At 44.2% G+C, this 15,343-nt stretch overlaps 2 protein-coding genes and 1 long non-coding RNA gene across 4 annotated transcripts; 1 reads left to right on the forward strand and 2 right to left on the reverse strand.

Moving 5' to 3' along the window:
• Window positions 1-3,337: 3,337 nt before the first annotated feature.
• LOC136549681 (uncharacterized) lies at window positions 3,338-4,547 on the reverse strand. The gene is made up of 3 exons (XR_010781995.1): window positions 4,433-4,547; window positions 4,181-4,354; window positions 3,338-3,843 (listed from the first exon to the last, which is right to left on the reverse strand). It is a non-coding gene; the product is annotated as an uncharacterized lncRNA (long non-coding RNA).
• LOC136549679 (protein SOSEKI 3-like) lies at window positions 4,391-7,025 on the forward strand. Its single transcript, XM_066541055.1, has 6 exons — window positions 4,391-4,522; window positions 4,615-4,902; window positions 4,969-5,117; window positions 5,269-6,286; window positions 6,525-6,788; window positions 6,892-7,025. The coding sequence occupies exons 2-6, from the start codon at window positions 4,646-4,648 to the stop codon at window positions 6,968-6,970; spliced, it is 1,767 nt and encodes a 588-aa protein (XP_066397152.1). The 5' UTR covers window positions 4,391-4,522; window positions 4,615-4,645; the 3' UTR covers window positions 6,971-7,025.
• An 828-nt stretch (window positions 7,026-7,853) lies between these two features.
• Window positions 7,854-11,174, reverse strand: LOC136549680 (uncharacterized). Of its 2 annotated transcripts, none has more exons than XM_066541058.1 (3): window positions 9,646-11,174; window positions 8,087-8,113; window positions 7,854-7,983 (listed from the first exon to the last, which is right to left on the reverse strand). In XM_066541058.1, the coding sequence occupies exons 1-3, from the start codon at window positions 11,013-11,015 to the stop codon at window positions 7,908-7,910; spliced, it is 1,473 nt and encodes a 490-aa protein (XP_066397155.1). In that variant the 5' UTR covers window positions 11,016-11,174; the 3' UTR covers window positions 7,854-7,907. The 2 variants fall into 2 exon arrangements, with proteins under 2 accessions (XP_066397155.1, XP_066397153.1); XM_066541056.1 differs by having other exon boundaries at window positions 7,854-7,987.
• Between the last annotated feature and the right edge of the window lie 4,169 nt (window positions 11,175-15,343).

The raw sequence follows: 15,343 nt of genomic DNA on the forward strand, positions 1-15,343 counted from the left end.
AACGTTCATATCTAGAGTGATATGATTTGGTTGCTCTTCCTATGAATTACAGGCTTCCATAATTTGCTAAGTTCACTGGTCAAGATAATATAAGTATAATAGAATATGTCAGTCGGTATCTTACTCAGTTGGGTGAAGCATCCATTGAAGAAGCTCATCGAGTTTATTTCTTCTCTTTGTCCCTGTCAGGACTAGCTTTCACCTGGTTTTCATCGTTACCAATTAATTCTATTGCCAATTGGGCTGACCTGAAGAAGAAATTTCATACATATTTCTATACTAGGATAGGAGAAAGGAAAATCACAAATTTGATGACCATAAGGCAAAGAACTAATGAATCGGGTGCTGAGTTTCTTTAGAGGTTCCGAGACAAAAAAATTTATGTTTTTCATTGAATCTGACTGATGATCAGCTAACTATTTTGGCTGTTCAAGAAATATTGTCAACATAGAGAAAAACTGCTTGGGCAAGAGTTTGACAATTTATGTCAGTTGGCTCAATGGGTGGCAGCACTTAATAGCTAATTCCAGAATATGCACAGAGATACCCGATTCTAGAAGAATACCGCAGTTGCTGAAGCTTTTAATCCATATTTAGTTGATGATGATAGTGAGGATGATGAAGAAGAGGAGATTGCTGCAGCTGAATAGAATTGGGGTAAGAAGATAGTGATGGTTCTAAATCCTTGAGGAAAAGGAGTTGAAGAAAGTTATGATTTTGACGTCATAAAATTAGACAACCTCTTTGATTTCTTACTTGAGAAAGGACAGATCAAATTGCTCGCCAATCATATTATATTACCTCCTGATCAGTTGAAGAATAAAAAGTTTTACAAATTTCATAACACTACTTCTCATTCTACTAATGAGTGCAGAATTTTCCGACAACATATACAGAGGGCTATTCAGCAAGGGAAGCTTAAATTTGATACACCTCGGAAGATGAAAGTTAATGATAATCATTTCCCAAAAGATCAGAATATGGTTGATGCTAAGTTGCTCAAATGGAAGACTAAAGTTCTAACATCAACTAGGGCCAAGGAAACTAGAACAGTTGATCCAGAAATACAAATATCGACTGATGAATATAGAGAAATTAAAAAGACGTCGTGACCAACAGAAGAACCAATATGAGTAGGGAGGGACGTCAAGAAACAGGGCAATAAGGCCGCGTGTTACATCTCAAATTTTGTTGAATAAGTGGCAACGGCAGAAGGAAAAGAATTATCAGCGTTGGTTAGAAGAGAAAAAATATCAACGTCAACAAGAAGAGGAGAGGTATGAAAGAGAACAAGCTGAATTACATTAGAATTGTCCTTCTTCAGACATTGTTGGAATGAAAATTTGAAATTGCCTACTAGAAATAATTGCCCAGAGTATAGTGAACAATATTGGGAGTTTAGACAATCTCAAACCAACCGTCGGTCTATCCATGCTCGAATTGAGTATCATCATGATAATATGGATCGGCGTTTAAAAAATAGAAATATTCATGATCGGGTAGGGAAGCGAGTTGTTGACTAAAATTGGGCTAATTATGAAGAAGAAGGTGACGAGGAAGAATATGTTTGACAGAAAGGGCAATGGTGTCTAAAAGGTTTAACAAGAAGTCAGAAAAGAAGGGTACAACACCTAAGGAGTAGAGAGTTGGAACAGGTTCAGAAATCCGATAAACCTCAAATATGGTGCGCTAAACAAACAGCCGATAAGGGTCAACCATCGGCTAATATTCAAATGACTTTTCTTTTGCTGTCAGAATTTAGAGCTCCAGCAGATCAAGAAGTATATTCAGATTTTGATGAATCGAAATATGAGGAGATGGTTGCCAAATTGACAGTGATACGGCATGCTATATTTGATAAGTCAGTTAAGCATCGACACTTGAAGGCTTTATATGTGAAAGGTTTTGTTGATGAAAAGTCAATGAGCAAAATGTTGGTGGATGGAGGTGCTTCTATTAATCTTATGCCTTGTACTACTTTTCGCAAGCTTGGTAAGGGACCAGGAGATTTGATTGAGACTAATATGATGCTTAACGATTTTGAAGGTAATGCCTCCAAGACTAGGGGAGAAATAAATATTGAACTGACAATTAGAAGTAAGACTTTACTCACTACATTCTTTGTCATTGATGGAAAGGGTTCATACAGTTTATTCCTTGGTCGTGATTGAATTCATGCAAATTGTTGTGTACCATCAACTAAGCATCAATGCTTGATTCAGTGGCATGGAGATGATGTTGAGCTGGTTCATGCTGATGATTCTGTGAGTATAGCAACAGCTGACCCAATGTATTGGGAACTGGAAGATTTCGAGTGTTTTTCTGGCAAGTGATGGGAAGAAGGCTTCATTAAAATCAATGATGAAAGCCAACAGCCGATCCAAGCAGTTGGCTCTGAGAGTTTATTTTAATGGATAATCCAATAGATGGTATAGATGGTAAACTAGGACATAGCTTTACGTCGGCCAATGAATTACAGGAGATAGATATTGGTTCTAGAGATAGGCCTAGGCCGACGTATGTAAGTGTTAAGTTGGATCCTGAGTATAAGCAAGAGTTGATAGATTTATTAAAAGAATTTAAAGATGGTCATGTGTTGAAGCCAAACAAATCTACAATCTCATTTCGTTCAGATCGTCTGGCTTGCTATGTGTTGATTGCATCGCCACATTTTTACGCCAACCCAAGATAAACTTGATCAAGCTAGCAAGGTGTGGTTATGCTCGCTAAGGAACCAAACTTGCCCATAGATTCCGGTGCAGCTTATTAGATTATATAATCTATCACTTCTCCTATATTTCAGGTGTCTGGATTTTAAGATGATTTCGGACAACACTCTTGTACCTCTAATTAGTATAAGTAAATTGTTACTTTTGTTATTTGTTATTTGTCTTTGTGTTATAACGCAATAAAATTTTTGTCCTTGTCTTCCTATAGAAAATAATTGTAAATTATTAATTGTCTTTGTATCAACACAAATCAGATTTTATTGGATTTGTGGTTTTGTCTAGCAGATTTTTTATTCTCGGTACCGAAAATTGCAGATTGCGAAATCTGCAATTTTAGTATAAAAGATATGCAATAGCTGTCGCCTGAAAATCTATACATAATTTGGCATATTTTTCTTCCACCTAGATTATATAATTCAGGGGTTGCCTGGCAGGCTCTTACTGATAAACCCTTGAAACGAGTTGAGGACGAGTCGGTCTGTCACTTATAACAACCCAGACATCTGGGTGATCGACCAGCCCAGACTAGGCCGGTCCACCAAGGCTCAAAGAGGTGCGTGAGGAGCAGAAGATTAGTAATGCATGGAAAAAGAAGAGGATACGTGAAATCAAAGGAGAGGTTACGTGAAATCAAAGGAGAGCAATCAAGTAAAACGTCCGTACCTACCTAGCTGGCTAGCTAGGTGCAACCCTCGGACATCACGGACTCGACGCAATTCCCCCTTTTACATTTGCTGCACCGCCTTACCTGCAGGCAGCTACACCGAACATCGTACGTACGATGGTCTGTCTCGCTTGCTTGCACGGCATGCATATATGCCTCACGCAACCACCAAGTTCTCTACAACGACACAGCTCATGCTCATCTGAATCTGATGCCAACCGCCAATATCAAGATGCAGCCTGCAGAGGCAGAGCAGCTTCTGGTTGCTCTGGCACCAACAGCTCTTCTTCCAACACCACGTAGGTAGCTGCGTGCGTGTGTCTTACAGCAAGAATGTGTACTCGTGTCAGTTTGGGACGACTGCAGGACAGGGGAATCAAATCGCAAGAAGAGGGCCTCCATTACCATTGGGATGTAGCAAGGTGGCAACCCCTTTCTTTCATTATCCTCCTATAAAAAAGATAAGAGAATAAGATGGCACCATTGATATTATACTACACTGCGTCTCATATCATGTGAGCAGTGAGGCAAAAGGTAGGAAAGAAATAAAGCGAGGCGCGAGGAAGAGATGCAAAGGCAGGGAAACTCAAGAAAAGCAGCTGGACTCACTGCACGGAGGATGCCACGATGGATGGAGTAAACTACTGCCTACTAGTATTAAACTTGCTCAACACTCAGTAAGTAAATATAATATAATCCACAGTGTATAGCCTCCCAACCAACCCAACTGTACTGTACAAGTGTACTATACTCCTATAGTCCTGCTCTCGTTATTACTTTCTCGTACCTGGGCTGTATGCCTGTGAGGACAGGCCAGCAGGCAGTAACGCCAGTGAGATCCATGTGAGTGTTGATAGCAATCAGCACTGCAGCAGCTAGCTCACCCGTATGCATGCCTCCTTCTGGCTGCTGCTGCTCATACAAGCATACTCCTACAGGCGAAGCCCAGCCTCTCATCATGCTGCAGCATGCAAAAAATCGAAACCACCTCTATGAGAAGCAAGGGTAAAAAAGGGCAGGCAACAACGTGCTTACATACATAAGTATCAGCCCCAGGCCTCCACACCCTCCTGTCAATCGCATCGCTTTGCTAGCTTCTTCACCACCACTTGCTTCTTTTAAGCACAAGGTAAGGAAGCTTCATTGACATTCCCTGCTGCAGATAGCTAGCACCATTCTGTTTCTGCAATTAAGCGCTTGCTTCCAAGTTGCTTGGATCAGCCAGTATAGAGGGAACGGCAGAGAAGCCACCATGTCATCCGAGGAGGAAGTGGCAAAGATGGAGGGAATGGCACCAAGGAGGCGCTGCAGCAGCCCAGGTCAAGGTGGTGTGCCTGTGACGGTGGTGTACTACCTGTGCCGCAGCGGCCGGCACCTGGAGCACCCACACATGATGGAGATGCAGCTCGCCTCCCCAAATCAAGCCCTCTACCTCAGAGATGTGATCTACCGGCTGGACGCACTGCGAGGGAAGGGCATGGCCACCATGTATTCCTGGTCCTGCAAAAGGTAACTTAACCATCCAGATCATTTGCTTCCTTGCTTCTGGCAACTGACATATGCAATACAATTCAGGAGGTACAAGACCGGATTCGTGTGGCATGATGTGATGGAGGATGATATGCTGCTCCCCGCCCAGGAAAGCGAATATGTCCTCAAGGGATCCCTCTTGCCCCTCCGCCACTCAACACCACCTATAGTTGTAGCTGCACCACCACTAAAAGGTATGTTATATACATAATATATGTTCCGCATTGTGGACAATTGCCACCTCTCAGTTAGTCAGCATGTATGGCCAAGCTGATCTTATTGACTAACAAATTATTGGATTTACTTACTTACTGCATGCCTCCATATTGTTTTCTCTTGCTTCAGATCATGACCAGCCGAATGTTGACACGACCATTATTCAAAAGGTCCCAAGTGTCAAGCCGAATCCTGATGAAGAGTCACCAACTCATTCGCAAGAAGGATGGACTGCTAATTCATCATCATCATCTCCTCCCACGGTTAAGGTCTACGTTGAGGATGAAGCACCACCTCTAGCTCTGCACCAAGGGTCACAGCCAGCACTATCATCAATATCACCATCATCTTGTTGCACCATTGGGGATGGAGATGAGGAGACAGCATCAGCACATTCAAGCTGTTTAGGCAGCCCCTCCTCTCCTAGTAAGCCAACAACAAAAGGATCCTCAGGTGGCGCAAGCTCTCCCACTCCATCTAGCCTTACGCTTCACAACAAGCAGAGGATGCCAGGGTGCAGCTCTGTCATCGCAGCAGCACAAGACTTGGCGACACAGACCCAAGGAACATCAACAGGGACGGAGCTTCACAAGGACACTAGTTGCAGTACTGATAGCACACCAGCCAAGGCAACCATACCTACCAACGGCAAGCAACCAGGAAATGCAGGATCTTTCTCCTCTAGCAGAAGTGGTAGGAGTGGGACCTTGGAGTCCCTGATAAGGGCTGAGGCTCTTGGCAGAAGGGGTGCCACTGCCAAGAGGATCCTAGAAGAGGACGACGACAAGGAAGCAGTACAGTCATTGGCCACAAAGCTGAACCCTGCCAACCTGCTGATGCGACTCGTGGCTTGTGGGTCGACCATGTCTGCAAGGCAGCATTTCCCTGCCTGCGGTCTCATGCGAACAACGCACAAGCCCCAGTACTTGACCCAACATGTTGAGTTCCTGCCTTCATCTCCAGTCTTGTCTCCCCTTGGCACGCTCATCATGCGTCCTAGAAATGCTGATGGAGCCAGAGGAGTTTCAGACTCAGGAGACTGCGGCCATTGCAGAGGGAGACTGCTTCAAACCGCAGATAACAGGTGTGAGTCAGGCAAAGTGATGTCCACCAATGTTAGGCCCTCCTCATATTGTGACCATAACAGGTAACTTTTCTACTTCCTTTTTCCTGTTCTTCACTATCCTTTCTGATGAACTGATGCAAGTGAGAAACTTATGCCCATTCTTCTACTTCACTAGCTGATAGTCTTATAAACAAACAAATTCCATCATGCCCATCACTATCTCAATGCTTGTCTCCTTCAACTTGATCTCTGTACAAAATTAGCTCTCTGTCTACTGTTCATCTACATAGAATGTAAACGTAGAAGGAACATGTTGCAGTGTTTCTGAGAAAGAAGTCTCCATAGCAAATTTGGATAATTTGGAGGACAGAAGTAAAATAACCCCACAAAAAATCATGGTGGCACCATTTCAGCAACCCACAAGTGGGACATTGGTAACCATAACCACAGATGTAGGTGGTGAACAAGAATCCAAGACATTGTCAAGAAGTACGAGCAAAAAGATGATCGATCCATCATCACGACCTTCAAGAGTAGTATCATTCCGTGACGAAAGGGAGAAAGTGATCAAGATTGAAGAAAGGTGAGTAATACTCTCATGGATTGCAGTTTGTTCAGGAAACCAATATATATTTTTCTCTGCTTTCCCTTAGTGTAAGGAGTTAACCTTATTTTAATCATCGCAGGCTTGCGTCTGGAGCTCGTGTCATAATCCAGTGTGCACCCTTAGTCAAAGAAACTTATATTAGTGCCAAAGCAGTGTAACAGAGGCAGTATCCTCATGTTTCCCCTCTATTTTTTTGTTCTTGATAGTTCAGCAGTTGTTAGAACTTAGAAGTGTGCAATTGTATTGGATCTCTGGCCAAGATAATAATAAGATGTCAATTTCTGTACCATTGTGATCAATGTCTATTGTCACCAAAATACTGTGTTATGATATCAGAAAAATTGTTTACACTGGCACTGACACTGCAGCAGTAATAGCAGTGATTCAGTTTTCCCTTCATTCTCCTGCAGCTGTAAGAGTTTCCTCTTCCAATACTACCCCTAAGCAAAGCAGTCAGAAGCTAGCATTGTCAACTGCCATGCAGAACAGCCTGACACAAATGTCCATCACTGAGGAAGTTCATGACCTGGAAACTATTACTACGCCCTCCTTTTTTGCCAGAAACTGTATTGAGTACCATGCCAACACCAATAAAGCCCTATGGGGAAGCAAATTTCCCCCGAGGCTGTACTGTACAGGAGCAGAAATTATGCACACAATTGGTTGCGCTGCTGTTAGGTTTGAGTCATTGATACTATTATGCAGGTTACAATCCATTGATATTACAAATTAATAGTAGTAGTTTGCATGTGCTGCAATCCCTCCATCTCATCCTCGGGTACTTGTACATGCAAGTGCTTTCAATCTTCAGTTGTGCTTTACTTATTGTACCTGCACATTGGTTCCTGTTTGTATCCAGATCTGCTGTGTACCGCTGTCAAGTAGTAAATATTTTTCCATCTTGTTTCCAATTCCTCCATCTCACCTTTTATTAATGGCTTTTCATCAAGTGCCTGGTTTTTTTTCAGTCAATTTTTCTACCATCACAAATTTCTGATTGATTCATCATTCTTGAACGAACTGAGAGAGTGCATGGTCCCACAAAAATCCACCATTGACCTGGCATGTTTCTTCATACAACAAACTGCTTCTACATTACTGTTGGGTTAAGACTGCGAAGCTCCCTACCTGAATCCCCAGTGCCGCAGTTTCCCTTCTTCCATGGTAAACCCTGGCTGGTCCAAACAAGACAGATGAGTAACCCATAGGCAGGTTCAGTGATCACCAAACAGTATTGAGCGTTTCACTCGATTACCAAACTCTTTGAAGCATACCTCAGCAAAGTCCACAGAAACCCATTTCTGCAACAGTTATTGTATGGTGAGTAAGTTTAGTAGAAGCTCAATTTTCAAGCAATACTTTGTGTCATCAAGCAAAACTATATACATAAAAAAAGGGTCTGTTATAAGACATTTAGCAATGTCTAACAGAAGCTGCCTATCAATTGCAAAATTATGTCTATAATTCTATATCAAAACAAACTGCATATAGCCGCTGGAATACACAAACTAGCAGGTAGGCAACTCATAGTGGTAAACACGGAATATGCTAGTCATAATGTAACATACCTTATACCTGAAAGGCACATGGAAAGAAATTCATGGTCAGAGAATGTTCCATAGAATGAAATGCATGCAAGTAGTTTAGTACTGAGATATCACAGCAGATCTTTCTGTTTCTTAGCTTATCAGTTATCAGTGTCGGGTTGATGGTAAAGCAAACAGCGAAATCTTTGCATGAACTTAAGCAATGCTCCCTCCACCCCAAGTGGATCAACTCCAGATTGTCCAAATTAAATATTTCAGTTTCCAGCACTTAAGTAATACTCCCTCCACCCCAAAGTACATGGACTTTTGAGTTTGACCTAAGTCAAACTACCTTAAGCTTAACCAAGTTTATAGAAACAAACAATAATATTACAATTCCAAAAAGCACAATGTACAAATAGGTCCATTATGAAATAGATTTTCGTATTTGACTGTTTTGATGTGATATTGAAGGGCGGGCCTGGTGCAAGCGGTAGAGTCTTACCGCCTGTGACCGGAAGGTCCCAGGTTCGAGTCGCGGTCTCCTCGCATTGCACAGGCGAGGGTAAGGCTTGCCACTGACACCCTTCCCCAGACCCCGCACAGAGCGGGAGCTCTCTGCACTGGGTACGCCCTTTTACTGTTTTGATGTGATATATGTTAATACACTTCTCTATAGATTTGGTCAAACCTAGAATAGTTTGATTTTAGGATAAACTCATAAGTCATTATATTTTGAAGGAGTGCAAGGAAGGCATATAACTTTAGCTAGCAAGCAAATTCTCACACAGGTATCCTTATTTCATATACATAGCAGGATTTTGTTCTCAGAAACAGCATTCAGAACTGTACTTCTGCTGGTGCATCACTCAAAGCTCAACGACAGAGATGCCCAGCAGCCAAAACACCCATGCAAATGAAACAAAAATGATAACCATATGTTTAAGTGTAGTGGAAAACCCCTAGGAAAAGATAAAGATTAGGAAATGAAGTAAATAGCAAAATAAACATTACAAATCCTTCTTACATAACTGAGCAGCAACCAGTGTTAAGAAACTGGTAAATTAAATGGAACCGGTGCTATCAGAAGCACAAAACTATACATATATTGATGGTTACCAAAATTTCCACAGAAGTGATAGTGGCTAGCAAAATAAATCCCATACGGATGAGTCTGAGAACTAAATTCAGATATAGTGAGGTTTACAAGACTAGCTTGACAAAAGCACGCTTGTGCTTTTCAACAATTTCTCTAGGATGTATCAACAAACAACAAATTATCTAGGTGAGGGAAGAAAACAAATCACCGGAGCACCTCCACCTTCTTCTTCCCCTTGAGGAAGACCTCTCTATCAACAACCTCACGCATGTACCCATCAAACTCCACAGGAACACCGCCATTGAGCCTCTTCATCTCCAAGAACCACTTGCTGTCTGTCCCCCACAGGTCCTCAAATTCATCCAGATAATGTATAATGCGCTTTGCCTTAAGTGACTCCAGCAACGCACTGTTGACCCCCTCCCCCGCAACATACACCTGCCGCCCTCCACCAAGAACTTCCTCGACCCTCTGTCTGAGGTCCTCACCCTTGGCATTCATATGGACCGAATCAAAGGCTGGTTGCATCCTTGAGATGATATCATCAACAATGTGCATCAAGCTTGGTGCCCAGCGCGTCACCGAGCGCGATGGGCGTAGCAAATGCTTTGCCTCACCCTCACAGACATTGTACCAGTAGTTCCCTGGCTCGACGTCTCCGAATTTCCTGACGATGAGGGTGTCCCTCACCTTGGAGGACTTTATAGGTGCAAGCCTGGTGTCCTCAATGAGGCATGCTCGGAGTTGGCCCTGCACCCCCCAACTGTCCCAGTCCGCCCAGAACTGTCTCTCCTCAATGATGGGGACCTGGGAGTGTAGGTGCTCGACGTCGATGTAGAAGGCAAGGCGCTTGCCTTCCTCAGGCATTCCCCCCGTCCCGGGGGCGGCATAGGAGGCAGCGAGGCAGAGTGTGAGATCGAGGACGAGGGTGCGGTTTAGGTAGCGAGCCTCGGCGAGGGCGCAGAGGAGGCTGCGCAGGTAGTGTGGCATGGGCTTGCAGCGATCGCCGCCGCCGAGGTAAGCGATGTACGCGCCCTGGATGAACTGGGAGCGGGAGAGCGCAGGCGGTGGCGGAGTGGCGATGGTGGCATTAGTGGCGCCGGGGCGGGGCTTGCGAGCGTTGGGGCCGGAATGGTAATCGCCGATTGAGAGGACGGAATAGGCGCATGTGTGGGGGTCGCGGGCGATGGCGAAGCGGCGGTAGTCCTTGGTAGTGGCCTTGGAGGGGGAATCGGAGTCTGAGCGGGCGCGCCAGGCCATGTCGCAAGAGGAGGATGGGGGTTCACCAGGGACGGGGCGGCCGAAGCGAGCGAAATGGACGGCCGGGAAGGCTTCGATGGCGCTGCGCATCATGAGATGGAACAAGCGCGGGTCGGCGCAGCCGAGTGGGGAGGTAGGATCGCAGGTCTGCTCCTGAGGCTTCTGGTCGGTGAGGGTGGCGGCGGCGTGTGGGGAGGTGGAGAGGGGGAGGCGGAGGAGCGTGACGAGGACGACGACGACTAGGAGGAGGGCGGTTGCAGCGTGGACGGAAGAGGAGAGGAAGGCGCCGCGCCGAAGCAGAGGGCGGCTCGGATCCATCGCGGTCACCCAAGCACCGCGACGGCGATGAGCCCGACGGCGGCGAGACGAGATTTTGCTTTTAGGTGGCGTTTGGTTAGGAGGACAGACGAGGACGGGTGGTGGGGCCGATTGGCCGATGAGCCCGACGGCGGACAGACGAGATTTTGCATTCCGTCCATATGTGGTTGGCTTTTCCTTGACACGTGAGTTCCGCCAGCGAAAATATGCATCCTTCTCATGGATGAACTGAAGACAACAAGATGCAGATGCAGACGAAGGAATACGAGGTAGGCTACGCTAGCACAAAACAAATTTACTACCGCGTAAAACAGGAACACTATTGTTATACATCACAGGATTACCACTAGACGCGCAGACGCGGAAGTTGATGAAGCGCGTCGGGGCAGTGTAGTCGATCGCCGCATTGAAGTAGAGTAGTCGATCACCTTCACGTCAAACATACAGCGGCGTCCTCCTCGTGCAGCGGCCCGTCCAAGTGTTGCAAATGCAACACCTCCAAGGTATCCACACGTGCGGGGAGGAAGCGTCGCAAGCCGGACTGCTAGATATGCGAGTGCAACTCGGTGAGGATGTGGGAGATAAAGCGGCTACTCCGCCAAAAAGATCCAAAACCCTAAGCCGCCCCCACCCCTCAATATATAGAGGTCCCTGACAGGCCTCTAGGTCCGAGATCCATTAGTACTCCTAAATCTGGTCCAATTCGGATCAGTTTCTCATTGGGCTTACAGCCCCTTAAGTGTGCGACCCTATAGGTTCACATACGTATAGACATGACGCGAGTACTTCTACTCGGCCAATAGTTGGTAGCGGCGTCTAGCAAAACATGCCAACTCCTATACGCACACGAAGATCAAATCAAACGAACCATCACAACATCTTGTACATGCTATTCCCTTTGCCTCACGATATTTGGTCTAGCTCCAAGCCGACCTCTCTTTCTTGATCCTATGATTCGAAATCCCTTTCTAGGTTAACTCTTAACCTCACGTAGCATGGCCATGCATTTCCGAATTCGATCACTCGAGGGGCCCAGAGATATCTCTCTCAAATAGAGAAGGGTAAATTCCATCTTGACTGATCATACCTCACAGCATGCTTCCTGACAAACCCGAAAGCTATCTTTATAACTACCCAGTTACGGAGTAGCGTTTGACAGCCCCTAAGTAAGTCGATTCACATCTTGAGTGCATGCAACAATCTCATGTCTAAGGACAAAGCGTACACGTTGTGTAAAGAGAACTATGTAACTACATCTCGTGTTGGGTCTGTCCTAGCACATGTCTCTACACGTGCCCACATTATTAGTTTGGCATCTCCATGTTCATGACTTGTGAAACATAGTCATCAGCTAATACATGTACTAGTCTAATATTCATGTGTCCTCACATGAACTCCGACTAGGGACAACTTTAGAATAACCATACAAGTAAAGAGTTTCACATACAATTCACATAATTGCAAATCAATTCAAGTAGCCTTTAATGGATATTCAAGGAACACAATATGAAATATGAATACAATAGAATATCATCATCTCTATGATTGCCTCTAGGGCATATCTCCAACAGTCTCCCACTTGCACTAGAGTCAATCCAGAAGATATCTAATACCCATAGCTCTTACATGCGCATCATGCTTAGACTGCGGGAGAGGCTTTGTCAAAGGATCAGAAATATTCAATTATGTATGTATTTTGCATATCTTGATCTCACCCCAATTAACAAAGTCTCGAATGCGATGAAATCGCCGCATTACGTGTTTGTTCTTCTAGTGATTCCTTGGTTCCTTTGCTTGCGCAATAGCTCCATTGTTATCACAGTAGAGATTCAATGGGTTGGACGCATTCGGGAACACACCAAGCTCAATAAGGAAATTCCTTATCCAAACACCCTCCTTCACGGCTTCTGAAGCCGCAATGTACTCGGCTTCTGTCGTAGAATCAGCCACCGTCTCCTGCTTGGAACTCTTTCAGCTAACAACACCACCATTTATCGTAAATACAAATCCTGATTGTGACTTTGAATCGTCTTTGTCTGATTGGAAACTAGCATCGGTGTAACCTGTTACAACGAGCTCCTCATCACCTCCATAGACGAGGAACATTTCTTTAGTCCTTCTGAAGTACTTAAGAATGTTTTCACCGCTGTCTAGTGACTCTCACCCAGATCAGACTGGTGTCTGCTTGTCATACTTAGCGCATATGAAACATCTAGGCGAGTACTTATCATTGCATACATGATAGATCCGATAGCCGATGCATATGGCACTCTACTCATGCGATCCCGCTCATCAGTTGTCGAAGGACATTGAGTCTTGCTAAGGTGTATGCCATGTGACATAGGCAAGAACCCTTTCTTTGCTTGTTCCATGCTGAACCATTTCAACACTTTGTCAATGTAAGTATCTTGGCTTAATCCTATAAGCCTTCTGGATCTATCTCTATAGATTTTGATGCCCAGAATATATGCTGCTTCCCCTAAGTCCTTCATTGAAAAACTATTTTTCAGTGAGGTCTTGACGGCCTCAAGCATAGGAATGTTGTTTCCAATCAATAATATGCCATCCACATATAAGATTAGAAATACTACAGAGCTCCCACTAACCTTCTTGTAAACACAAGCCTCTTCTTCGTTCTTAATGAAGCCAAACCCTTTAACCACTTCATCAAAACGAATGTTCCAACTCCTAGATGCTTGCTTCAACCCATAAATGGATTTCTGAAGTTTGCATACCTTTCCAACATTTTTCGGATTGACAAAACCCTCGGGCTGCATCATATACATGTCCTCAGTTAAATTTCCATTCAGGAAAGTTGTCTTGACATCCATCTGCCATATCTCATAATCAAAATATGCAGCTATAGCTAGAATAATCCGAATAGATTTAAGCATCACTACACGCGAGAAGGTCTCATCGTAGTCAACTCCTTGAACTTGTCGAAAACCTTTTGCGACAAGTCGAGCTTTATAGATGTGAACATTTCCATCCATATCTTTCTTCTTCTTATAGATCCATTTGCACTCTATGGTTTTAACACCATCAGGCGGATCAACCAAGTTCCAAACTTGATTGTCTCCCATGGACTCTATTTTGGATTGCATGGCACTCTGCCATTTTTGGAGTCTGGGTCCATCATTGCTTCTGCATATGTCGCAGGCGCATCATTGTCCAACAATAATATTTCCTGCAATTCGCGGAGCCTCGCCGATCTTTGTGGTTGTGGTGGTGCTTCTCTTGCCATGGGTATCTCAACTTATTCTGCTACGCTAGCACCACTTGTTGATTCTTGCCCAATTGGCTCATCCCGAACTTCTTCAAGACGCACTGTCTTTCCATTCTTCTCCCCTTTGAGAAACTCTTTCTCTAGGAAAACACCGTTCCGAGTGTGACAGAACCGACCAATTATACAAAATTAAGTAAGAAAATCATCCACCAAAGCAGACAATTGAGCAAACTTAAGCCCGTATAACCCGGTAGTCCGTGAAATCACGAAGGATTTCAAACCAACTCGTGTCCCAGCCATGATCGTAATAAGTTTAGCGGTCACCATCACATATTACATAAAAGTTCGCAATCTCAGATACATCAGAGTTTAAACATAGTTATTACAAACCAGTTTGAATAAAAGTAGCGGAAGTCATTTGTTCAAACCACACACACACTCACGCGGAGTTTAAATATAGTGCCAGCGAATGATCATCTCCAACAAAAGCATCAGATGAGACGTAAGGAATGACCATGCCCATGGTCCTAAGCATCACCCATCGTAGGATAAAGGCAGTTGATACAGTAGCCGTAATACATCTGCCCATCTGCAACAAGTGGGAATAAAACCTTGAGTACGAGAAGGTACTCAGCCAGACTTACCCGACATAACCGAAAATAAATGACACCAAGGATTATGAAGGGCTTTATAGTAGGGTAGCTGACTCATTTGCAAAAAGAAGCATTTTTAGCATTTCAAGAACCTTTCTAAAAGCATTATTGCCAAGTTAATTATTATTAACCTGTCAACTAGATTTGCACCTATACTAGAGTAAACATGTGATTAAGCAGATAGTGATAACCAACGATCATTAAATAACTTCCATACTATCATATTCATTAAAACTGTCCAAGTGTTCCATAAACATTTACTACGATGAAGTAACTCAAGTCAAGTGCTCACTATCCAGGAGCAATGGCGATTCGAATCGATTCCTAACCAGCTGGTGATTTGTTCCTTACACAAACCTCACTCACCCGCTAAAGTGAGATATTGATCACCGAGTCAACTTTCCAGGAATCTCGAGTTTGCCAGGAACCACATGTACCCGGGGGCCGAC

This window comes from Miscanthus floridulus, chromosome 4 (assembly GCF_019320115.1).
Source record: "Miscanthus floridulus cultivar M001 chromosome 4, ASM1932011v1, whole genome shotgun sequence".
NCBI lineage: Eukaryota > Viridiplantae > Streptophyta > Magnoliopsida > Poales > Poaceae > Miscanthus > Miscanthus floridulus.

What these genes read in the sequence shown, in the direction of transcription:
- LOC136549679 (XM_066541055.1), top strand. Translation starts at nt 4,646, where the DNA reads ATGTCATCCGAGGAGGAAGTGGCAAAGATGGAGGGAATGGCACCAAGG. An exon ending in TATTCCTGGTCCTGCAAAAG is followed by an intron (nt 4,903 to 4,968) that starts GTAACTTAACCA and finishes AATACAATTCAG; the next exon opens with GAGGTACAAGACCGGATTCG. An exon ending in AGCTGCACCACCACTAAAAG is followed by an intron (nt 5,118 to 5,268) that starts GTATGTTATATA and finishes CTCTTGCTTCAG; the next exon opens with ATCATGACCAGCCGAATGTT.
- LOC136549680 (XM_066541056.1), bottom strand. Translation starts at nt 11,015, where the DNA reads ATGGATCCGAGCCGCCCTCTGCTTCGGCGCGGCGCCTTCCTCTCCTCT. An exon ending in AAGAAGGTGGAGGTGCTCCG is followed by an intron (nt 8,114 to 9,645) that starts GTGATTTGTTTT and finishes TAACTGTTGCAG; the next exon opens with AAATGGGTTTCTGTGGACTT. An exon ending in TTTCTGTGGACTTTGCTGAG is followed by an intron (nt 7,988 to 8,086) that starts GTATGCTTCAAA and finishes TGTTTGGACCAG; the next exon opens with CCAGGGTTTACCATGGAAGA.